Source organism: Corvus hawaiiensis, chromosome 17, assembly GCF_020740725.1.
Source record: "Corvus hawaiiensis isolate bCorHaw1 chromosome 17, bCorHaw1.pri.cur, whole genome shotgun sequence".
NCBI lineage: Eukaryota > Metazoa > Chordata > Aves > Passeriformes > Corvidae > Corvus > Corvus hawaiiensis.
This window is the reverse complement of record NC_063229.1, coordinates 3292262-3317572: the sequence shown is the minus strand read 5'-3', so window position 1 is coordinate 3317572 and position 25311 is coordinate 3292262. Positions and strand designations below refer to the sequence as shown.

Here is a 25311-nt window from a genome sequence, read left to right as displayed (position 1 = left end):
GCAGGAATCAAAGGGGTAAGGTTCAGAGGAATAGGAAAGTGTCTTTGCTCTTGGGCTTGTGCAGAGTGAGCAATCCAAGAGAGACAAAGGAGCGGGGATGCCTGTGCAGCCCTGCTCCAGAGAGGCCAATAGCCTGGAGGCTCTGGCAGGGCCTGGAGTTGGGGGGAATCGAGCTGAGGCATCCAGCTACAGCTCCTCAGCACAGACACAGCACCTGAAAGGCACCACCTGTGCACGGGATCAGCCATAGCACAGCCAGATGGCACTGCCAGCCACGGCATCTTTCTCGAGAAAACGCTTTCACTAGCACTGGATGGATAAATCTCCTGCTGGTTGTTCTTCCCCTCTGCCATCTCTGGGCACTTTTGCTCTGCATGGGATCAGAGATCCCTGCTGGCGAGACAGGATGGGGCAGTGGGTGCGAGAGGAGAAGCTCTACCTTGCTCACTTTCCTCCAACTCCTGCTGCAGCTCCTGGTTGCAGGCTCTGAGATTGTCCCACTGAGCCTGTGTCTTCCTCAGCTCCAGCTCTGAGGTGTTAAACTTTATGGCCAATGAAAGTGCTTTGTCATCAGAGCTCTGGAGCTTCCTACGCAGCTCAGACACCTCAGCCTCCAGCACCTGCACAGAGTCCCTCAAGCTCCGTTCTCCTGCTCGGGACTCCTCCAGCTCCTGCAGCAGCTGCTTCTCTCGAGTTGCCTGGGTAGCCTCCATCTCCAGCATGGCATCCTGCAGGGTCCACATCTGGAAGATGGATGCACAGAGCCTCAGGGACAGTGCTGCTCCTGAGGCAGCAGAGCAGGCAGTAGAGCAAGCAACAAAGGAGAAATGACTTCAGGCAAAACCACGCCCAAAACAGAAGGCACAGAGCCAAGGATTCCAATGGAAACAAATGTCCTGAAAACAGGGAAAGGGAGCCAATGCGCATCCTTGAGGCTGCAGCTCCGAACACCAGCTGAACTGGCTGTGGTGGAAGTGCCCTCCCCAGCCTGCCATAGCCACGTCTGTGTGCCCACATTGCTCGGTGCCCAGCACAGGCACCAACTCCATCTGGGACAACACTGCTAACAGAGGGATGGAGAAGCTCCAGAGGAGTCTGCTGCTGCTTCTCCTCCCACATTTCCTGCTGGGACCCGGGAGAGAACGGGGGAAAACATCGGCAGCAGACACCAGATCCAGCCTTGGCCTGTGGGTGCAGCAGCACCCCGGGGCAGAACACGGCAGCAGTGGATGCTGCTGGGAGGGGAAAGCAGTTGGGGCCTCCAAGCCAAAAATGATGATGTGTGTCCCTGGAGAAGAGGATGTCAGGGCACAGATTACCTGGATGTTGAGCGCCAGCAGTTGTCCTGTGCGGTTTGAACAGAGCTGCTCGGCCTCGTGAAGAGCAGAACGAAACTGAGACACCTGATTGTTCAGTGCCTGGTTCTTTTCTTCCAGTGTTCTGAGGCACAGGTTCTTTTCCTTCAGAGACAGAACCAGCCTAAAAGGGAAGCATGCAACTCATTACTACACGGTATCACATTTTAGGAACTCTTAGGACTCGCACCACCTCGGGGAAAACTGCTCTGTCTGATGAGGTTTGTCTAAACAACGTGGCTGTTTGCTTGTTCCCCCTGCAGTCACAGCCCAGCATGTGCCCACTCTGCTTTTATTCATGAAAGAATGGGGAGTTCCTGCCTACATGTCCTACCTTCTTCTTGAGATGGGAATGTGAATGCAGACCTAACAAAGTCTTGCAATGAAGAGATTAGGGGAGAGGAAGAGTTTTCTTCTGACTACCCAGGCTCCAAGGGGGAAAGGTTTGGTCAACATGGAAGAGACATTTCCTTGCCCCATCTTGTATGTCCAGGTAGGAGGAGCAGCACCCTACAGCCAGCGGATCTCGGGGAAGATCCCTAAGATTTACCAGCACCCATCCTACTTCCAGCTGGAGAAACAAAGGCCAATAGCAGAAGTGGCAACAGAGCCTTGGAGCACAACCTGATGGAAGATGCAGCAACCTGCAGGCAAGCAAGAGTGCCCTGCCTTTTCTTTGTCTTCTTCTTGGAAGAAGAATCCTGCGGCACTGAAGACCGGCAGGACTTGGTCAGCTGGAGGAGCCCCGCCAACCTTGGTCTTGTTTCTTGCATTCTTTGCACAGTCAGTATTGCCTGTGACTCTGGAGGGTGGCAGGGACCCTGCTTGAGCTCCTCCAGGCACCTGGGGGCATTTTCTGAGGAACGATGCAACAGAGACATTCTTGGTTCTTGGGTGCCTTTGAGGGGAATCTGGCCTAGGTCAGCAATCAGGGCCTTGAGATGGTTCTGCCAAGCAAAGGCATCAGGCTGCCAGGCTGATCCAGATGCCAAAGGCTTCAAGTTACAGGACCCAAGGCGGAGCTGCTGGATGTGTCCAGCTTCTTACACTGCAGCTTGGGCAGTGTTAGCACACCCACCTCACAACAGAACACACCCCCAGAGGGAAAGAGCTACTCCAAAAGCCTTTGTCTTCAGAAAAACTCTAACTGAAGGCTTGAAAGAAAAGAAAATGAAACACAACATCCAGACAACGAGACGCGTCTGCACGGAGAGTTCAGAACTCTGCCACGTAGGAGATGCTGCCAGAGCCCCTGGCAGGTGCAAAGATGGCAAAGAGGGAATCCATTCCCACAAGGCAGAGTCCCACAGGCTTTCATTTACCTGGCTTTTTCCTTCTCTAGGGCGTCCAAGGAAGCCCGAAATCCTGAATTTTGGCGTGCCACTTCTTCCCATTGACTCCCTTCCAGCTCCAAGTTCTTCAGGTGCACTTGCAGCTCCTTGTTCTGATGTTCTGCCTCCTCCAGCATCTTCTGGAGGTGCTCAACCTCCAACAGCTTCTGCCTTGACTGCTCCTGGGCCCAGCTCACATCTTGCTGGGCTCTCTGAACAATCGTTGCCTGGGACTCTCTGGAGGCTGCCAGCTGAGATGTCAACTCTCCCACCTCCAGTCAAACAGAACAAAGCAGTCAGAGGCTACAGCCACAGCCTGTCACTGTCAGCCACAGCAGAGGCTGTGAGAAAAGGCAAAGGCCAACTTTCCATTTCTCCCTGTCCTCAGAGCACCAGATTCACAATGCATACACACAACTTGTTTCAATCTCTACGTGGCCCACCAAGGGCACCTGAAAAAGCACCTCCCACACCAAGGCTAGCAAGAAGAGGCCAGCAGGAATCCATGCTGATGGTTGCTGGCCAACAGCCCAGAGGACTAGCCCAGCTGTCCAGGGCAGCAGCTGAGATTCAGCAGAGCACTGAGGGTCCTGCAGAGCAGCTGCCAAGGAGCCCAGAGCACGAGGCAGCCCCAGGGACCACCCCAGCAGCTGCTGCTCTGCCATGGAAAAGCAAGAAGGGCACAGACCCCCTGCTGGATGCTGCAGTGCCACTGCTGTTTCACTCACCTGCTTTTGTAGAGCCTCCCTCTCCACAAGGAGGAGATTCATTTCCTCTTTGATGCCTCGTAGTTCTTCCTCGTGCCTCTTCTGTGCTGCCTGGATTTCCCTCCGAGCTTCCTGCAGCTCAGCTTGCAGCTTTGCCTCGATGGTCTGGCAACAAAATGCAGAGCAACTTCCTGGGACCTGCCCTCAGGCTCAGCTTTTCCCACTTGCTGTCTCAAAATCCCATTCCTTCAGCGACTTCTTTTGGCTTCTCTACCCAGCTCTGCTTCCATTGCAAGCCTTCCTTCCCGGGCCTGAGCTCTGGAGCTTGCCAGGCTCTCTGCTGCCAGGGCCTGAAGCAGCCCTTGCCTCCTCACTCCCAGCACCTGCCTTTTGTGCCCCTGCCACTGCCCTGCACTCTGTTCCCTGCCTGCTCAGACTTACCTGCCCCTTCTCTTGCTGCTCTTTCACCTCCTGCCTGAGCTGCTGCACCTGCTGGCAGGCTCGGCTTAGCTGTCCCCGAGTTTGGAGCAGTGTCTCTGATAAAGAATTCTTCTCCTTCTGCTTTTCCAGCAGGACCTGCACAGAAGGAAAGAGCAGAGGGCTTGACACTTGCCCTGCAAACTCTGTGTGCCAAGAGGCAAAGACTGATGGGCTCACGCGCTCTCAGAGCACTCGGCTGCTGCTCCCCTGGGCCACTGTCTGCCCTGGGGGGGACACAGCTTCCCACGAAGTGACTTAGAACACAGCCCAGGAGACATCTCTGGGTTGCTGTTCAGAAATACTCCAGGCGAGTCTTTAAAAAGATTTTTCTCTTGTCAGCATTCCTGCTGCGCCCTCCCTGTGCCCACAAAAGAAAAGTCCTACAAACTCCGTTTGGCTATGGACACCGACCAGTACACACCAAAAGAGGACCCGTAAGAGAACAGTGCAGATCCTCCGAGGTAAGTCTTGGAAAAACAGAGCACAAGAGCAGCACAAAAATCCCAACGGAAAGCTGATGTTTCTGCCTGGCTTCCTAGGAGAGGGCTCATTCCTGGGCCCAAAGATAGCCCTGTTCACCTTTCACCTCCCCAAATTCAATGTAGAAGACATGGAGGGCATGCTCCACACAGCCCCATAGCCTGCCATCTCCCACAGCTCCAGCCTTGCAAAAAATCACACCAATTCTCCTTGCACAATCATTACCTCTCGCTTGGCATTTTCAAATCTAGTTCGTTCCTCTTCTCTTTGAGCCTGCAGGGTGGCAACTTTCTGCCTCATCTCAAACAGCACCTTCTCGTGCTCCTGCTCTCTCTCTGCCTTCTCTTTTCCCCATTGCTGCAGCGTCTCCTGCATCTCTGCATGGTGCCTTTCCCGCTCACTTGCCTGCGGAGGGGAGGAAAAATCTTCAAGTTGCAGTCCCCAGGCAAGCTCCTCGCTGAAAAACGTGAAGCTTCATCCCTCCCACAAACCCCAACCTGAAAAGACAACAGCACTGGCTCTCTGCTCTCCAGAAACCGTGTCCTGTCAGGGAATTTAAAAGGAGGCTCAGCAGGTGCAAGAATCACAGAACCATGGAATCATTTCTGTTGGGAAAGACCTGCACCAGCATTGAGTCCAACCATTCAGAAAAGGAGGTGTCACCTTCTGGCACCCTGATGCCCCAGTCACAAGCACTGAAGGACCGGGGCCTGTTCCATTTGCTTCCAGCCCAAAGCTAATCCCTCTGTCCACCGTGGGAGCACAGCAAGACAGGAACCGAGTTCCCACGCCTGCAGCCAGCAGCACTGTTGGCATCTGCTCCACGCTGGCATCTGCTCCGTGGCAGGTGGGACTCGGGGAAGATCCTGCCCTGGGCTGCCACGCTTTGGGTGGGCACTGCCCAAGCTGCTCTGGAACTCGTCTTACGCCCTCACGGAAGCCGTGGCTGCATTTACTGGCCCAGCACCATCCTGGGGGTCTTCACGCGCCTCCGAGTCCGAGCCGCCGCCTCTCCTGCCCGGCCCAGCAGTGGGAGGCCTCTGGCAGAGGATTGCTGCCCTTTCACACCCTCAGGCTCTGCTGGTGCTAAACCAGCCCCCAGGGCCGGCTTGGACAATTCAGAAGCCTATTGTCACCTACCAGGTCTTGCAGGAGCTTGTTTATTTCCACCTGCTGAGCAGTTCCCTGAAGCCTGAGGCTTTCCTGACGCTGCTGCTCTGCCTGCAAGAGCTGTTGCGCTGTGTCTTCCTGCTCCTGCTTCCTGAGAGCTCTCTCTGCTTCCAGCTCACGTTGGAGGCACTGCACTTCTCCTGCAAACATGACCAACAGCAAGATTCAGAGTCTTTACTGCCTTTACTGACTCAGGCCCTTCCAGTGTCGGCGTAGGAGGGCCCTGCCTCCAGCCCCACCGCTCCTCAGAAGCCCTGCAGACAGAGGAGGCTTTACAGCAGCTTCTCTAGGCAGGGGCGGCACCACAAACAAAGCACACGAGGTTCTCACCTTGGAGCGCCTCCTTGGCCTGTGTGACTGTGAGCACTTGAGCCTCCAGATGGTTGCTGGTGATCTCCAGCTGAGATATCTGCTGCTGAGCAGCAAACAGGCTGGATTCCAGGCTCTCCTTCGCTGACCTACAGGTTGCAAATACGGAGAGACATGAGCTGCTCGCTCCTGACACTCCCAGGCAGTTATTCCAGGACAACGTGGCTCAAGGTCCCCAGGCCTGAGAATGCAAAATGGCTCGCATGGAAACTTGTACAGAGAAGGCCCATTTGTGCCATTTCAATAGCAAAGCAGGGCCCTCTGAGGGAGTGCCCAGGCCTTCCTTATGGCCTGGCACAGCACAGACAGCCCAGCCCAACATGACCTCAACAGCCAAGTCTACATCTGAAAAGCACAGACGATAAAATAAATCCCTGCACAGTGCTTACCACCTTTATCATTACAGCCCTTCAGCCCTGTCCCGCCCAGGGTCTCCTCCCTGCCTTTACCTGGTCTCTGCCAGCTGCTTGGAAAGGTCTTGTTTGTGACGCTCCATGGCTGCCAGTCGGCCCTCAAGGGCAGCCTTCTCCTGGCCCAGCAGCTCCTTCTCTCTGCACACCTGGGCCAGGGCGTGCCCTTGGCCAGAGGATTCCTGGTGCAGCTGCTCCAGAGCCCTGCTCGACGACTCTTGCTCCTGGGAAACCTGGAAGCAGGACAAGGTACAGCTCAAGCCCTTCCTCAGGAGCCCTGTGCAGAGCCAGCCAGTGCCACCTCGCAGGCAGCCAGAGGACAGGGAGCTCCTGTGCTCTGGGCTCAAAGTTTCACAGCATCTGCCCTCTGCAGCTCCCATACCCTGGGCTGCCAAAAGCCTCTGGCACTGTTTCCTTGGAAGTGCTGTGTCAGGCCCTGCTGGCTTGCCTGGCACCAGATTGCTCCTTCCCAAAAAACATCCCTGCCCCAAATTCCGTGTTGTCACCCAAAAATACTGCATCTTCCACAACTGCCACTTGGCGAACAAAATGTCTATCAGGATCTATTCCAGTGTTGGACATTTCCAGGGTGGTTGAGGAAAGCAATTTTGCTTGCTGAAGCAAGTGAAAATTCACAGGGTTTCTCCTTCTCGGACAAAACCCACAGCAAAGTGTCCCCTCCTCCAGTGTGCAAAGCAGCTCTCTGCAACGAGGGCATGCCTGGCAGGGAAACGGCTCTTGTGGTGAGCAGTCCTTTAGTGACTGATGGCAGTCTGGCTGATGTGGCCAAAGCAGACTCTATTTGTGCAGCAGTTCACACCAACAATACCATTTACTTGTCTTACACAAAGAAGGTGTCTCATGGCCCTTGCTGGTATTCAAGCCTGAAGACTACACTGTGGTTTTGAGCTTTTGTCTTCAAAAGCAAAACCTCTGCTGTGTATTTGCCAAACCTACCACATACTCCAGAACTGAGACTGTCTGACAGAGACCATCAGAAACAAACCCTTCTCTCACAGCTCTCCTGTAACACCCAATCCAAACCTCCCCTGGCACACTTGGGGCCGTTTCCTCTTGTCCTGTCCCTTGCTCCCTGGGAGCACAGACCAACCCTCACCTGGTTGCACCTTCCTGTCACAGGGAGTTGGAGAGAGCGAGAAGGTGCCCCCTGAGCCTCCTTTTCTCCAGGCTCAGCCCCCCCCCAGCTCCCTCAGCTGCTCCTTGTCACACCTGTGCTCCAGACCCTTCCCCAGCTCCGTTCCCTGTTTTAGAGGCTCTGGGGCTGCCCAAACTAACAAATTTTGCAGAAGCATGTAACCCTTTGCTGATGAACATGCATATGCCTGGCTAATAAATGCGTGTGCCATCTTGAGCCAGGTGTGCACAGCAGTGTCCCTCTCTTCTCCTGCCAGAAACAGCATCTGGCCTGATCTGGCTGGCACAACTGCCACTCTCACAGGTGCTGCCTAGGAATAAGGTGTCCAGAGCCACGGTAACATCACGCCCCTCTTGCTCCAGCAGCTCCCTCTGAAGCTGCAATTCCTCCAGTGCCTGCCTGTTGACTTCCAGCTCCCTCTGCAGTGATGGGTCTTCTCCCTCGAGTGCACCAAGTCCTCCACTGTACAAGAAGGGGCAAGACAAGTTTTCAATGGAAAACCAGCCTCATTTGCAAAACCAACCTCCATCCTGTCCTGCTGCACCGCCTTTTCCGCCTGGGCTGATGCTTCTTTCAGCTGCTTGCTGTTCTTCTGGCGCAGACTCAAGGCTCCTGCTGCCGGGATTCCAGTGCATTGCTGCACATTTTCCTTGGACTTCTCAAGGTTTTCACAGTCACTGCAGAGACAAGGCTCAGTCAGAAGAAGGAAGAGGCCTGAAGAGCCATCGATCCCATTTTCAACCCTCCACGATGGAGCTGGGGGCAGTGGGCTAAGGAAGACCTTGCTCTTTCCCTCCCAAGGAAATCCTCAGAGGCAAAGGGAAAGGAAGGCAGGATTTTGCCTTCCTTCAGTGAGAAGCAGTGGCTGGACAGGGGCACCCAAAGAACAGAATTCAGGGAAGCAGCACAGTGAGAGGAAGGAGTATTCGACTCCAACATCGCTGTGCATCTCCCAGGCAGCCTTGGGAGTCACAGTAGAGCATGAAAAGCCCTGACAGGACGATGCTCGAGAGCCACACTGAGGCCTACACATGGTAGGGCAGGTGAGTTCTTCGCCCAGAACACCTCTGAACGCCCAGACCTGGACGCAGATTGCCTCTGGAACGCAGGAGGAGGAGGAAGAAACACTCACCTTCTGATTTCTTCCATCAGAGAGTCTATTTGCTCCTGGTGGCTTCGGAGCTTCTTGCATTGCTCCTCCATTTGCTCAAAACCTCGCTGCAAGCGCCCACAACTCTCTGTGGCTTCCCAAACCAATTTAAAGGGATGCTGTGCATCAGTGGATGTCAGAGTTGAGAGGCTGTTCCTGGAGGCTGCATGCTGGGAACGGTCAGTGCCGGTGATGGAACTGGCCATGCTGCCACTGCCGTCTAACAGCACCTGAAAGCCCACATCCAGCTGTTAGTCAGGTACTCTGTTCCTATTCCAAAGTACCACTGAGATGCCTCTTCTGATTCCACAAGAACCAGTGTCCATTCGTGGAGGACCAGTTTCAAATCCGAGCCAGCTCAGCGCAGTTTACTCACCTCAGGGGCTCTGGAGAAACGTCCCTGGTGAGAAAGGCCTCGAGCTCCCTGGAAGAGCACAGGGAAGAGCACACTCAGACTGCATGGCTGCCCCTGAGGCAGTTGCCTCTAAATGCTTCCCAGCCTGGAATTCCAGCTCAGCTCCTTCCTCCCCTCCTTGGGAATATTTTCAGCCCAGTAGGTTGACAGCAGCACAAACAAACATGCTGGAAGGTGTCCCATCACTTCTTAGAGCACCACAAGGGGAATTGCCCAGAGCCCCATCCAACCTGGTCTTGAACACTGCCAGGGATCCAGGGGCAGCCACAGCTTCTCTGGGCAACCTGTGCCAGGGCCTCAAGCAGCCTCACAGGGAAGAATTCTCTCCCAATATCCCATTAAACCCTGTCCTGTCCCTGCAGGCCCCTGGCTTAAGTCTCTCTCCAGCTCTCTTCCAGCCCCTTCATGCATTGGAAGGTCACCCTGGAACCTTCTCCAGGCTGGACAACCCCAACTCTTGCATCCCTTTCCCTTGGCACAGGTGCTGCAGCCCTTGGAGCATCTTCCTGTCATCCTCGTGGCCTCCTCTGCCCCACCAGGGATCATCTTGGAGATGTCTGGGAGAAACCCATTCTTGTCTCCGGGAAGCGCTCAGGCTGCACTGTGAATTGGGCTGAGGGGAAGGCAATGAAAGCTGCTCCCTTGTTTGTGCCCACACCCTCCAGTGGGACAAGGACGGAGGAGGAGATGTGGGTGTGCTCTGGGATGGCCAGGAGCCCCCCCATTCCCTCCCAGGCCGGTCCCCATGGCCAGCACCAAAGCTGCTGCCAGCTCTGGGACAGCCAACTGTTAATCCCTTGCTATTCCCAAAGGGAACTGTTCCCAGTGGCACAGCCCAGGCCCACCCAGGCCCCTGCTGGGCTTGGCACAAAGAGGGCAGCAGCTCTCTCACTCACCCGCCGGGTCTCCATCTGCCCCTTGGCACGAGCAGTGACCAAATGTCAGTGTCCAAAGGCCGTTGGCCTTTGCAGGGTCTAAACCCCAGTGTCCAAAGGCTTTTGGCCTTTGCAGGGTCTAAACCCCAGTGTCCAAAGGCTGTTGGCCTTTGCAGGGTCTAAACCCCAGTGTCCAAAGGCTTTTGGCCTTTGCAGGGTCTAAACCCCAATCTCCAAAGGCTTTTGGCCTTTGCAGGGTCTAAACCCCAATCTCCAAAGGTTGTTTGACTTCACAGGGTCAAACCCCAATCTCCAAAGGCCGTTGGCCTTTGCAGGGTCAAACCCCAATATCCAAGGGTCGTTGGCCTTTGCTGGGTCAAGAGCACAAGATCAAAGTGCTGTTGGCCGTTGCAAGGTCAAAGCCCCAATGTTCAGGAGCTGTTGACAGTTGCCAGGCTGCACACCCCAACATTCCTTGGGCTGTTGATGGTTGCCACGGTGCAAACCCCAACATTCCATGGGCTGTTGATGGTTGCCAAGGTGCAAAGCCCAGCATTCCATGGGCTGTTGATGGTTGCCAGGCTCCAAAGCCCAACATTGCAGGGGCTGTTGATGGTTGCCACGGTGCAAACCCCAACATTCCAGGGGCTGTTGGAGAGGCCCTCCCCTGGCTCTCCACCCATCCCAGCTCACTGCTGCCCCGGCACCTGCACCATCACCCCCACATCCCCACAGCCCAGCTGGGCAGCTGGGCAGGGACCTGGCTCGTAACATGAGTTCAAAGTTGCTGGCCCAGACAGCATCAGTTTTAAGGCTCAGCATTCCTGAGACCCGCATGCTCTTTAGGGATGCGCTTAGTTCCTGAGTCACAGGAATTCGTCTGTCTCCCCTGACAAAGGGGAGGTGTAAGAAAAAGCCTAAAAAGGTTCTTGGTGCTTACAAATATTCATGGAAAGTAAAGCTTTGCATCTAGAACAGCCACATGAGGAGGAAAAATGGTGTTTCAGGGTCTTTTCAAATTCCTACAGAGAAACGCCAAGAGTTGCAGTGTTTAAGGCTCATAAAAGAGATTAAGAATCCCAAGACAGACACAAGTGCATTTTTTTCTCTGCTCTCTGTTTGGCAATATATCACTAGGTCTTCTAGGCAGAAGAAAAGTCTTGCTGCTTATTTCAAAGATTCCTCGTGTCTTGGGGTGACCTTATGATGTGTATCCCATATCGCTGCCTATGCCCAGAAATTAATTTCTATGCCTCTAAACTGAGCACAACTTTTTCAAAGCAGTTTGCAGCTTGTTCAAGGTCACACACAGATAGCGTTTTTTTTCCAGCTGCGGCAGGGGAGGGAGGAGGCACCCGGCTTGCGGCTTCCCGGTCAGCTTTTGGCCAGTTGCTCAGCTGCTTTTTCTCCGGAGAGAGAGTTGAATTATTTTTTCCTTCCCTGGAATTTCGGACTTTCTCCCTTTTCCACTGGACTGCTACAATATTAGAACACATCAGGAGGACCTTCCACCGAGCGCAGAGGGCCTGGCCCTGTGCCAAGCCCCAGCTCCGAGGAGACCAACAGGAGGACTCTAACAGTTTCCCAGGTTTTTTCTCCACAGTGAGAGATTTTATTATTTAGCATTATTTTCCTTTTCCCGTGTGTTTGTTAAAGAAATAGTTTTATCTCCTTCACTTTCCTTCGAGGAAAATTTATTTTTTCCCGAACCTGGTGGGGGAGGGGTGGTTGTGCCTTCTCTCCGAGGATATATTTCTAAATTTGGCCAAACCGGAACACCTCGCTAGAACAGACCTTCCAGAACCAAATGCTTGGAAAAGCTTTGGTAGATATTTTTCTCCCTCATCTTTGAGAACATTCGTCTGTGTCCTAGGGAGGATTTTTGTGCCTCAGTTGACAGGAATTGGTTTCTGGCAGGGTACAAATGGTCTGGGGAAGAGAAGAGCGGCACCTGCCTTCTCCAGGGCCCGTCTCTCCAGAGACTGACGGCCCAGGGATGTCACTGCCAAGTTAAGCTTCAGAGACCGATGCAGCTTCGAGTCTCTGCTTCCAGAACAGCAGCTTTGGGCTCCTTGAGCACAGCTGCAAAGGAGCAGGACAGCTCCCGTGAAGGTCTGAGCTCCTGGCTGGTCCTTGCACACCTCTCAGTGTAGTTCTGCCAGTGCTGTTGGTCTCGGGCCAGCTGTGACTGCAGCAAGGACACCTGAAAGAGGCAGAAAGCCCAGCTCAGTCAAGCCCACGCGGGCAGGAGCATCCGCAGCCCCACGGTACCGGCTGTGGGGGCAGACACAGCCTCCAGCTCCAGCCCTCACCAACACTCTGCCCCTGGGGAAGGGGAAAGGAACAGGTTCCCACACTGCCCCTGAACGGAGCTCAGATGATCGACAAGTGCAGTTCATGGCTGGCAAACCCTTCCCTCATACAACCCTCAGACACCAGAGGTCTGGGAGAGAGAGTTCCGACAGGATTTAGGAACCCAGCTCTGATTCCCAAAGCATGCATTCGGGCCATTGACCCCTTTCTCCACGGGCTGTGCCTCAGCACGAGGGCTGCGGCTCCCCTGAGCTACTGGAGGACTCTCCTACTTGAGCTGCTGGACAGCCAGCCCCGGCATGAGGGGAATTTGGTGCTTGGCGTGTTTTGGTGCTTTCTTGAGGCATTTTAGCACCCAAAGCCCCTTTCACACCTCCCTATTTTTTCATTATACGTTAAAAAGGGCTTTAACTTCTTCATATTTCTTCATATTTATTACGCTTCCACTCAATTTTACTTAATTTCGAGGGATTCTTAAAGGGGTTTTGGGAGTTTTCTTGGTTTTGCTACGTTTCAGTGCACAATCCACCTTTTGAACCCTCCATTGCTTAAATGTAACTAAAATAAAGCCTTATATTTTTCATACTTATTTAAATTTCTTCCATTTTCCTCAGCTTTGCTGATATTTCGAGGAGGTTTTGACGCTTCTTTGGGTCATTTCCGGTACCCGCCCAGCCAATCTCAGAATGAAGTCTGGCTGAGGCGGGAACAGCTCTCGCCCCGCCCCCTGTCCCACCCAGCCAATGACTGAGGGGAGTTCGGCTGAGGCGGGAACAGCTCTCGCCCCGCCCCCTGTCCCACCCAGCCAATGACTGAGGGGAGTTCGGCTGAGGCGGGAACAGCTCTCGCCCCGCCCCCTGTCCCACCCAGCCAATGACTGAGGGCGCTTTTCCCCGCCCGCCGGTTGGGCGGGAGCCGCTCCCCACTTGTCAATCAATGAGGGGGGTCCGGCTGAGGCTGGCACTTCCCCCTCTCCCCCTCCCCGGCCAATCACTCCCGCCCCTCCCTGCCTCGCTGCCACTGGCCCCTTGTGACTCTGAATTTTCCCCACCTGCCCCAGTCTGGACTGGTTTATACTGGTTTTTCCTCCCCCCTCCCCAGGCAGAGGAGCTCCTGAGCCCCCCACCCCCCAGTGGGTAAAATTCACGTCACTAGAAGTTCGTGTCCACAAAGGAGACAGAGGAGTCCTGTAAAAGTCCCTTGATTTGGAGAAAGGGAGAGAGTCCGTCAGGCGTGTGTCCAAGGGGGTCTCTCCCAATTAGTTGGAGCAAGTAGCCTTCTTTTCTCCTCATTTCCCGGCCGCATTTTCCCCTCCTTCCCTTTCCCTGTTGGGAGGTACTTGGAAGGTACTTGGGACTTCCTGATCTGCCTATCCATGTGCCCCTGTAAAACACATGATCCATGATCATTACAATTAGCTAAATCAATTGATTTATTTTAGTAAGCTTTACTAATTGGCATGCACTGCTGCTCAGCCAAAGTCATGCTAGTCCTGAACTTTGGGAAGAAGAACAAAGACTTTATAGGATTATGAATATTAATGTATTTGCCTAGTGTGGACAAAAAGCTAATTAGAGTCCCCCCAAACTCCCATCTCACCTCCCACAGACTCCCACAATGTCTCCAGTGATATACAGAAAAGACTCTGCTGCTGGAATATGTAGGAAAGTAGGTATGTTTATTCCAGCGCTGGGACACACGGGGGATAGCTCCTCCAAAACCATGCGTGCCGACAGCTGCATTCAGCTTGGTATTTATCAGGTTACAAGCTCCATAGTCATTAAGTTTCCCAGTACACCTATACATATTCGTTACCTAGCTCCCCTTAGCCTCGCCTCCTATTACAATGAGCCCAAAAGTCATTTACATCCGCGTTGCGCTTGCGCAGTGTCGTCTGGTAGTTGTGGGCAGGGGTCTCTGGGACAAAATAAAGGGTCTTCCTCCTTCTGAACTTTTCACCTTGCTTCCCTGCGCATGCTCTTTGTGTTCCTGGCCCAAGTCCAAACTTCAAGGCTGGTTTAAGTTAGTTTTAGGTTCAAAAACAGGATCTTTGGTCAAGATTCCTTCCCATTATCAATAGTCTTCTATCTTCTCATCCTGCTTTGGTAGGCACAATAAGTGTTGAGCAAGCTGTATCCATTGTTTTTAACAAACAGCTTCTTAGCAACTCATTTAACCTCTGCTTCCCCCTCCTCCCCCTGATTCAGTTCCCCCTTTTCTATAGAGTTAGTAAATTCTTTTACGAATACACAAATTCTTTTTCTAATAATATTTTACAATAAGCATCCCTTAATGCTCTTCCGTGTGCATTTGACAAGGTAGTTAAAACTGATAACTTCTTTAGCACTCTGTATTTCCAAGCAAGCAACATAATAGACAGCACAAGGCAAGCACTCACCAAAATTAATAAAACAATTATGGGGTGACATAACGTATTCAGAATGCCAGTTGCGGTAGGTGACCACCCAAAAAGCACGTCCCACCAGTGTCCTGGGTTGCACTGTATTCTAGTACCATCCTCATGAGCTGTTGAAATCAGGTGGGGCAGTGTTTCCTTGCCTCCTCCCCCCAGACTATCTTTCTGTTCATGGCCCATCATTGTCCTGCCGAATGACTCAAAGATAACTCCCTCCGGACTATCTACTGTTAATGAGCCAAATCAACACTTGGCCTCATGACTCATGACCCCATTGTGAGATGCTCCACCCAGAGGGAGGAACCAAGCATCCCATCCTGGATATAATCTGAGATTCTGAACACCAGAGACAACCTTTCCACTGCATTTCCAGAGGACAGGAGCTACACAGCCACCACTGGACCTTCTGAGGAAGAGCAGACCCTTTTTTCTACAGGATCACCGCTTCAGAGGACTGCAGCCACCATTCTGCTGGACTGCTACCACCACCCTGACTAACAGGGTGCTAGGTTGTATCCTGACTCTGTCGGTTTAACCCAGTGATTTCTGCCTTTATTTTTTTCCCCCCTCCTTTTATTTCCATATTAAATTGTTATTCTGACTTGGTGTCTCCCACTAGTTTGTTTTCAAACTAGTACACATATGCCCTCAGTCTGTTCAATTTGACACTTCAGTGCACACTCTAAATGATGCACAGAAATTGTTAGGAACCATTAATTGGCTGCGACCCTATTTAGGACTCACCACTGCACAACTTTCTCCTTTGTTCAATATATTAGCAGGAGATCCAGATTTAAACTCACCAAGACAGATTACCCCTGAAGCTCAACAAGCCTTAGATAAGGTGCAACAAACTATTTCCAATCACCATGTGTACCATGTGGACCCTGACATTGATGTCGTTGTTTTTGTTGTAATTCCAGAATTTCATCCAGCAGGTATTATTGCACAATGGTCTGATCATTGGTCCCCTGACCCATTGCATATTCTAGAATGGATGTTTTTATCTCATAAACCTAAAAAACCAGTCACTACAATTTTTGAATTGATTGCTCAGTTAATTATTAAGTGTAGATACCAATGCCTGCAAATTGCTGCCAAAGATCCTGCTAAATTTACTGTTCCTATTCAGCAAGATTATTTTGAATGGTCCTTGGCCAATAGTTCTGCACTGCAGAGCTACACAGGACAAATTGATTACCGTTTTCCCAGACATAGATTATTACAATCACTGAATATCACCCCATTATCAGCAAAACCTAAATTAAGTTGTACTCCTGTAGATGGGCCTACAGTATTTACAGATGGGTCAGGAAAAACAAATCAGCAATTGTCACCTGGAAAAATTAGGAGGGATGGCAGACTTTGCAGGGTCAGGGTACTGGATCCATACAATTGGTCAAATTAAAAGCAGTTACTATGGCCTTTCATAATTTTAATGAACCTTTTAACCTAATTGTTGACTCAGCTTACGTTGCAGATGTTGTACAACGAGTAGATTGTTCCCTTTTGAAAGAAGTTAATAATGCTGGATTGTTTCTTTTGCTAAACACTTTGTGGACAGCTGTTTTGCAAGGCATGTATCCTTTTTATGTTTTGCATATTAGAATCCATACAAACCTACCAGGATTTCTTGCAGAAGGTAATGCCTGTGCTGATGCATTAGCTAATCCTATTTGGGCAGTTCCTCAGCCAGATAAACTAGCCCAGGCTAAAACATCTCACACCTTTTTTCATCTAAATGCGCGCACATTGTGTAAAGTTTTCACTTATGCCTACAGAAGCTCGTGCTGTTGTTAGTGCCTGCCCAGATTGTCATAACTTTAACGGACCTTTACCCTTAGGAGTAAATCCCCGTGGTCTTTTGGCCCTACAGCTTTGGCAGACTGATGTCACACACATTTCAGAATCTGGTCGTTTTAAATATGTACATGTATGCATTGACACCTTTTTCTCTGTTATATGGGCTTCTGCTCATGCTGGAGAAAAGGCCTGTGATGTAATTTTGCACCGGCAGCAAGCCTTTGCTGCTTTAGGCACACCTGCCTGTGTGAAAACTGACAATGGGCCAGCCTACGCCTCTCAGAAAGTTAGGAATCTTTTATGTTTGTGGGGCATCTCTCACAAATTTGGTATTCCTCATTCTCCCACTGTCAGCCTGTTGTTGAACATGCTCACCACACACTTAAAACTGTTTTAGAAAAACAAAAAGGGAGAATGCAAGGGGAAACCCCACAGTCCAGACTTTTGAAAGCTGTAGATACCATAAGTCACTTGACCATACCGGCTCATTCAAACAATCCCTCAATTTTAAATCATTTTTATTCCTTGCAGTCCACCAGTGAAACACATTTGCCTCGAGCTAAAGTCTGGGTAAGGAATTTGCTTACCAGCCAGTGGGAAGGCCCCTGGGACCTTGTCACTTGGGGGCGTGGATACGCTCGTGTTTCCACAGGTACTGGAGCACGGTGGGTGCCAGCAAGGTGTGTGCGTCCTGATTTGCAGCAGAACATCCCATCACCTGCTCGGCCAGATCCTGAGGGTAACAGCAACACAGGCTGATGACCTTGGCAGCGTAGTTCGAGCTACCTCCGACCAGAGAGAGCATCGAGCACTGGTGACCAAGGAGGACTGTATTGCACTGTATATCCTTGTGATCAAGGGTATTGGCTTGCACTGGGATGCACTGGAGTGCAAATGGCAACGAGTAACAGAAAAATGCAGGTGCCAATATGGTCCTTGTCAGTTTTGCTGAGCTTAGTGCCTGCTGTTTCTGCTTGGCCTGTCAGTCAGCCGAGAACCAACAGGTGAGTTACCCTGGCCAATGCGATGGGGCAAGATACTCTGTGCTTAGCCACTGCTACTCCTGACAATCCTCTTTCTACCGGCCTTGTTGGCTTGCCGATAGGTGACTGGCCAAAGCCTAGGACAGTTAACGCAAGCTTTTACAATCACACAATCACACTGATGCTTAAGGTCCGTGGGTTTCATACCTTCCCCCTGCAACTCTTGAGCCGCACGAAACAGAGCTTTTAGAATCTGTGAAAATGGACCTTTGGGTTAAGTTTAATTACTCTGGATCTGATCAGTCCAAAGGACAAGATGTTTCTCCTAACCAACCCATATTTGCCAGTGAAAGTGCCTGGTGCAATTTCAGTTCACCACATATTTCACACTCTACTACTATTCCTCTGGCTTTGCCACCAGGGGTGTTTTTTATTTGCAGAGACCGAGCACGGGCTGCGATTCCATCACACATCAAGGGAGGTCCTTGCAGCTTAGGACGACTCTCACTGTTAACACCTGACACATCTATGATTTTACAGCATAAACCATGGGGAAGAAAACGCAGCACCCATGCATTTGCCCCTGATTGCGATGACAACACCAAATTTTGGCCACCAGGTACTCGATGGACTGTCTCCTTCCTTTCTCCACAAGTAGCAGCTGCTAAAGCACTGGGACTGTTAAGTTAGGATGTTGGTTAGCTCGGCAGACTAACGCTACTTCCCTTGCTTTAGCCGGAGTATTAACAGATGTTGGTTCAGTAAGGCACGCTACACTGCAAAATAGAGCTGCTGTTGATCTTTTTGTTATTAGCACATGGACATGGATGTGAGGATTTCAATGGAATGTCTTGTATGAATTTGTCTGATCATTCAAAATCTATTCATGCCCACATTAACAAATTACAAACAAGTGTGTCCAAATTCCATGAAGAATCAGAATCTGATTGGCTCAATAGTTTGTTTGGCAATTGGCAAATTGTGGGATGGGTCAAAAATCTGCTCAAAATTGGATGCCTGATCCTACTGGTTATTTTTTGCATCCTGCTCATTGTGCCGTGTTTATTGTCTTTTTTGCAAAGGGCCCTGCGAAAGTCAATAAACGCTGCCTTTGTAATACAAAAAAAGGGGGGACCTGAGGAGATTGACAGCTGGACTGACAATCTCCCAGAATCAGACCTGAAACCAGTCAGAATTTACCTGTGAGAATATTACAGTGAAATTTTGCAATTTTAGTGAAACCCACAGAGAAGGACAAGAAAGTAATCAATGAGAGAAGATGTTCTGGACACGAGGGGAGGATGTTCTTGTTATGGGACATTGAGAGTGTACAAGGAAGAGCTCGTGGATAATATGTAGCAACTATACTTTTGCTTGTATAGCTGATTGTTTACTGCCTGAATGGTCATTGTTTGTTAGACAGCCTTGTCATTGTTAGCTAAGCAGCCAATCTTAAATTAGGCCACAGGCACTGTGAAGAGGTATAAGAATAGCAGTAGAGAAAATAAAAAATCTTCTACCTTTCTCGACGATGGATTACAACTAGTGTGTGCTTTTATGTCCACCTCGACAAAAGCCACATGTGGTGACCCTGAGACGTGATCCAAAGAGCCTGCCTGGAGAGCAGGAAGCCTGCGTGGAGAACAGGGGACTCGACGGGAAGGAGAGTAGCGAGGAGAGCTACCAAGATCTAGATCGGACTGCAACCTTTTAAAGGTGACCCCGTTGATAACAGAATGGGAGCAAATACATCCCAAGAGGAAAATTCAGTAGTTAATATATGAATGTGGATGTTAAAACGACGTGGCATAAAATATGATAAGCTGACATTGCAAAGACTGTAGCTTTGGTGCAAAAGTCAAGGGATTGAGACCACATGTGTCAACACTTTTAGTATACGGGAATATATATTATATATGGGAAGCAGTGGGATGGCATATTCTCGACCTTGCTTCTAGGGCAGATGATACTGTTAAAGAATTTATGACGACATGGAGGTTAGTTTTAGACACTTTGAAAGAACTGAAAAAAGAGCAAGACGCTGCAGCAGCTGGCACATCAGAGAGAACAGAGACAGATAATGCTGGTGGGACTGGGAACATTGCAGCGGGAGGGGGTGGCAGGGCACAGGCTGGCAAGGAAAAACCTGTATTGTTTCCAGTATCCAAGCCACGGAGGGTTTTGCCTCCTCCCTTTTCGGATCCTGTTTCTCGCTCCCCTTCTCCCCCCCGTCCCTACAAATCCCTTTGACCTACCTGTACCACCCGCCAGGAGGGGTGACAGTGATGAAAAAGGTGAAAATGAGAGCGTGCCATCAGCACCCCCGCTGCCTGCTGCTGCACCTCCACTGTCTGCTGCTACTAATCCTTTTGTACAAGGTGCAAAGGAATCCGTGCCAGGGGTTCAAAATGATAGCTTGCTTTATAGAGATACCTTAATGTTGCAACCTGTATCTGTAGCTCAGGGCATGCAAGATCCTGCTGCTGTTTGAGAGATATCAGACTCCAAGCGTTATCTGATAGAGATTTTGAAGCCGCAGAAAGACTTAAGATCATTCAGCAATCACCAGAGTCAAAAGAGCCACAAGACTCTGTAATTTCTGCTTTCCCAGTTATCAGAGGCAGGGGTCAAGTGCCTGATCAGCATGTTCCATTTAACTGGCAGGTATTATCTGAGCTACGCCAACTTGCTACTAATTACAGTTTAGGGTCCCCTGCTGTGACAAAAATGCTGAAATCCATAAGAAGTGAAGAGTTAACTCCCTTTGATTTAAAGCAGATTGCTAGATTGCTTTGTACACCTGTTCAGTATACCATGTTTGAGACAGAGTGGAGAGCTTTTTGTGAAGAAACTGCTTTAAATAATATGCAATTGTCAATGACTGATCCTCGGTTTGGTGCAAGTTTGCCTCAATTAATGGGGTTGCACCCCTTGGACGAGCCTCAGCTGCAGGCTCTCCTACACCCTTTAATCCTAGCGCAGTCCCATGACCATGCTTTGCAAGCTTTGTTTAAAGTAGTAAGCATGTCAGCTCCTGGGAAAAGCTACACAACTATTAAACAGAGCCCTAATGAGACTTTTATGGCCTTTTTCGATCGCCTTCAGGATGCGATAGAAAAACAAATCGCAAATGCAGATGTAAAAGAAGCTTTAATTTTGCAAATGGCACAAGACAATGCAAATGAGGAATGTAGGAAAGCTACATATGAAAAAGCCCTCACTGAATGATGTGATTAATGCATGTGCAAAAATAGGGACTGCACCACATCAAATGGCTATGCTAACTGAGTCTGTTACTACGGCTGTTGCTGAAGCTATTAAAATGACACATAATTGTTACAGCTGCGGACAGCCTGGTCATTTTAAATCTCAGTGCCCGCACAGAACTCTGTCCTCTGGAGCAACTAACAAAGGTGCCAATAACAAAGTAACTCTGGGAGCAGTTCTGTGTGATCGATGTGGTAAACCAAGACATTATACAAAACCATGTAAATCCTGTTTCCGTGCCAATGGGCAGCCTCTCAAAAATCAGGGAAACTGCCGACCGAACACGAGGGGACAGTGTGTGCAGACAAAAATGCTTCCCCAGGAACCGCTGCGCCCAGCAGAGGTTGTGTGAACGGCTTGCCGGTGGAACAAAAGGCTCAGCAGGGATGGATGTTTGCACCGCCAGCACAGTGATTATAGACTCTCCTGCAGTTCTTAAAGTGCCTTTGGATGCACATGGACCTATAGGACAAAATTTAAGTGCTTTGCTAATAGGAAGATCCAGTGCTACTTTGCAAGGGATTTTTGTGCATCTGGGAGTAATTGATGCAGACTTTACAGGACAAATCTGTGCAATGGTTTCTACACCCACCCCTCCTGCAGTCACACCTGCTCAAACTCGTATTGCTTAACTTGTACCTTTCAAGTCTTGTGTTCCCAGGATCGGATTTAACGAGAGAGGAGACCAAGGCTTCGGTTCTACCGGCGCACCTCAGGGTTTTTGGACTCAACAACTTTCCGAGCAGAGACCGCAACTGATTTGTGAGCTAACACTGAAGGGGGCACAGCCACAGACTGTTAAGATTAAGGGGCTGATTGATACGAGAGCAGATGTCACAGTGATTTCACATCACGACTGGCTAAACTCGTGGCCTGTCACTGCAGTGGGAAATTCAATTGCGGGTCTTGGGGGAATGACACAAAGTTATTTAAGTATGCATTTTGTCCTCATAAAAAATCCAGACAGCCAGGTTGCTGCAGTTCGCCCATATGTGACTGCTGCGCCTCTAAATTTATGAGATGTGATGTTTTGGCCACTTGGGGAGTTACAACTGGCACAAATTTTTAATAGTGGTCACTGTGCAGCAGGGCGGTTGCTACCCAGTAACACCTCTACGATGGTTAACTGACCGTCCCGTGTGGCAGGCACCATGGCCTCTAACACAACAGAAACTTGCCGCCCCGAACAATTTAGTTGATGAGCAGTTACTGCAAGGCCACACAGAGCCGTCTGTCAGCCCTTGAAATACTCCTGTATTTGTGATTCAAAAGAAATCAGGCAAATGGCGATTGGTGCACGATCTGAGACGCATTAATGCAGTCATGGAAAGCACGGGTGCACTGCAACCAGGCATGCCATCTCCTACCATGATTCCTGCAACGTGGGACATTTTGGTTGTTGATTTGAAAGATTGCTTCTTTACAATTCCCTTACACCCTGATGACAGACCAAAATTTGCATTTTCAGTACCAGCTGTTAACAATGCTGCACCTGTAAAACGATATCAAAGGAAAGTTTTACCACAAGGTATGAAAAACAGTCCAACTATTTGTCAAATGTATGTGGCCCGAGCTCTATTGCCTATCAGAGAACAATTCCCTAACAGTTATTGCGTCACTATATAGATGACACATTGATAGTATCTCCTTGCAAACAGGATTTGCAAAACATACAGCCAGAGCTTTTAAAGGCTCTGCACAAATATGGATTACTGATTGCACCTGGAAAAATCCAAACAGAAGCACCCTGGAAATATTTGAGATTAAAAATATTTGAACATACCATATTGTCCTGGGTTGCAGTGTATCCTATTACCATCCTCATGAGCTGTTGAAATCAGGTGGGGCTGTGTTTCCTTGCCTCCTCCCCCCAGACTATCTTTCTGTTCATGGCCCATCATTGTCCTGCCGAATGACTCAGAGATAACTCCCTCCAGACTATCTTCTGTTAATGAGCCCAATCAACACTTGGCCTCATGACTCATGACCCCATTGTGAGATGCTCCACCCAGAGGGAGGAACCAAGCATCCCATCCTGGATATAATCTGAGATTCTGAACACCAGAGACAACCTTTCCACTGCATTTCCAGAGGACAGGAGCTACACAGCCACCACTGGACCTTCTGAGGAAGAGCAGACCCTTTTTTCTACAGGATCACCGCTTCAGAGGACTGCAGCCACCATTCTGCTGGACTGCTACCACCACCCTGATTAACAGGGTGTCAGGTTGTATCCTGACTCTGTCAGTTTAACCCAGTGATTTCTGCCTTTATTTTTTTTCCCTCCTTTTATTTCCCTATTAAATTGTTACTCTGACTTGGTGTCTCCCACTGGTTTGTTTTCAAACTAGGACAACCAGTTATGACTTGCATCTTGTTTTACTCCTTGCAAGATTCTGCTTATTTCTTGTGTGTCATGATGGATGGTGACTAAGGTCTTTTTCCCATTCTTTCAGATTTCTTCTAAAATCTCAATTAGGTCCTGATGTTTCACTAATTGCTTTACTAATGTGAGGTCCATCCCAGTAGGGGTGGGTAGCAATTTATGGTATATGGTGTAGTTAGACCTTATCAATTGATGAGACACAACCGATGCTAAATACGGTAAGTCACACCCAACAATCTTGGTAAAATTACAAATACAAAAATTAGAGTGATTCCTGGTGGCTACATTTATTTTACTGTCATCTATCATCATAAAAGTGCAGATAGTTCTTAAGCATACACAACCTTGGCCAATCTATACAAGTACTGGTTTTGGTGAAGTGTCTGGGTGGATCTCAAAGTGACGCATGCCTTGTTCTGCATCAAGACATATGTCTCTGGCATCAAGTGTATTACTTGCTCAGATAAATCCTTGTTGTTCCCGTGTGATGCAAGATTCTAAATTTACCGTTTGCCACTTTCCTCTCACCATCCGAGCCCATACTCTGTGTTCGGAGGGGTAAAAAACTGTCCCTTTATGGTTTAGTCCCAATGCGACAATAGGATGAATTACATCAACTGTGGCATTCCGTATCGTAAGCACGAAGGCAGTAGCTATGTTAGTCATTGGGTCATAGGTGAAATTTACCAAGGTCCACCAGGATTGGAGCTTTCTTTCTAATTTAGTAGCATTGTCCCAAACAGCTCCTCGGATTTCAATAGGAAAAACACCTTCATTACCTTCTCTTATGATTAAGGAAGCTGCGGACTGCATCCATAATTGAGCTTGTATGCAGCTAAGGGCTAATGAGACATTGTCCTGAGCCGTGCCAAGTGTGTTTAGTATCATTCGTGGTCCAGGTCGCTGAATTTTGCGAGGTCTGGCAGTATTTTTGAGACTTGCCACTGGCTGTTTCCCAATGCTAATAGGGAAGATTGTAGGGGCTGTTTTAATTTGGTCAGGTCACTGGTTGCTGTGGCCAATTTATTCATCAGTATCTCTGAATCAAATCCCATTTACGACTCCCAGTCCTGTCCCCAGCATGCCAGTCAGGTCTCTCCGCATTCTGCCCTTGAGGGGGCTTTGCTCCTGCAGCCAGGCTGTCCACCCTTCAAAGGATGTTTGAATTAAAGGGGAGCAGGCTGGTTGGATCTCAGAAATGTTAATTTGCATTAGTAGTTCTACACGCTTAAGAGACCACTCTGGATTAAACAGCAGTAATTGCTGGCCTGTGTTTCTCACTACATAAGGGCCAATCTCATAAACCTTTGGCTCAGATTTAAGTGATGTGACCTGGGTTTGGATCTGATTGCCAGAGTAGGTCGTAGTAGGCCTAGCCATGGCATTTATCTGGAATTTGAATGAGAGTCCATTACTGTCCTGGGCCCAAAGACAAACTACTTCAACGGTCTGTGCGAACGTAAAATTATACCGACAATCTACTTCACTTGAATGACTACAGATTTCATTATGTTTGTCTGTAGGAGTAGTTGAGACACTGATTTGGGTTGCTTTTTTATGAGTAGTTCCGTTAATCATTCAGCATCTTATTTTGATTTCTTCTCTTACAGTTCCCTGAAGTTGCCAAGTTTTTTGTTTTGTCCATTCTTGCTTTATATACACTTGGTTCCCATGCATGACCACAGTCAGCAGGTTAAAATCCTTTAAATCAGAATATTTCCCCAGGAGTCCAGTAAACTGCATAAAGGCTTGGGACCATATGTCTTCTCTCCTATGAATAACTTTTCAGCTTAAGGCTATAATTATGACTGAAAAAACCCCAATTTTCTGGGTTATACTTGTGTGCCACCGTAATATTTTCATTTTGTTTGGGTAAACTTCAAATTCAGTTCATCATCCCCAGGGGTCACTTTCCAAGGGGCCTCTGGAGCCTTCTTTACCCAAGTACGGTGAATCCATGCACTCTGCTCTCTGATCTTAATCGCGGTGTAAGTGATGAGAAGCACCTGGAATCGTCCTCCCCACTGTGGTTCCAGAGGTTTTTCTGTAAGAGACTTAACATATACATAATCTCCAGGCTGAATGTCATGTACAGGACTGTCCAAGCCTCAACTTCGGGTTCCAGCCACATTTTTCAGTTTCTCTAAGCTGTTTGTCTAAAGCAATCATATAGGTGGTTAAGGTCTCCTCCCCAATTTAGGTAGATATTCCTTTCTGGACCCCATATGGTCTCCCATAAAGTATT

General features: G+C 49.5%; 1 protein-coding gene and 1 long non-coding RNA gene across 2 annotated transcripts in view; both read right to left on the bottom strand.

Annotated features, from left to right (window-relative positions):
* LOC125334970 (centrosome-associated protein CEP250-like) overlaps nt 1-25311 on the bottom strand; it is a 49049-nt gene that overhangs the window by 8327 nt on the left and 15411 nt on the right. Inside the window, exons 3-11 of the mRNA XM_048322210.1 lie at nt 6342-6535; nt 5854-5981; nt 5494-5663; nt 4579-4758; nt 3835-3969; nt 3415-3558; nt 2678-2958; nt 1320-1479; nt 440-743 (exon numbers count right to left, since the gene is read on the bottom strand). Of these exons, the coding sequence (XP_048178167.1) occupies nt 440-743; nt 1320-1479; nt 2678-2958; nt 3415-3558; nt 3835-3969; nt 4579-4758; nt 5494-5663; nt 5854-5981; nt 6342-6388 (1549 nt within the window). The 5' untranslated portion in view covers nt 6389-6535. The remainder of the gene's footprint in view (nt 1-439; nt 744-1319; nt 1480-2677; nt 2959-3414; nt 3559-3834; nt 3970-4578; nt 4759-5493; nt 5664-5853; nt 5982-6341; nt 6536-25311) is intronic.
* On the bottom strand, nt 8678-10559 carry LOC125334914. The gene is made up of 3 exons (XR_007207279.1): nt 9920-10559; nt 8985-9032; nt 8678-8838 (listed from the first exon to the last, which is right to left on the bottom strand). It is a non-coding gene; the product is annotated as an uncharacterized LOC125334914 (long non-coding RNA).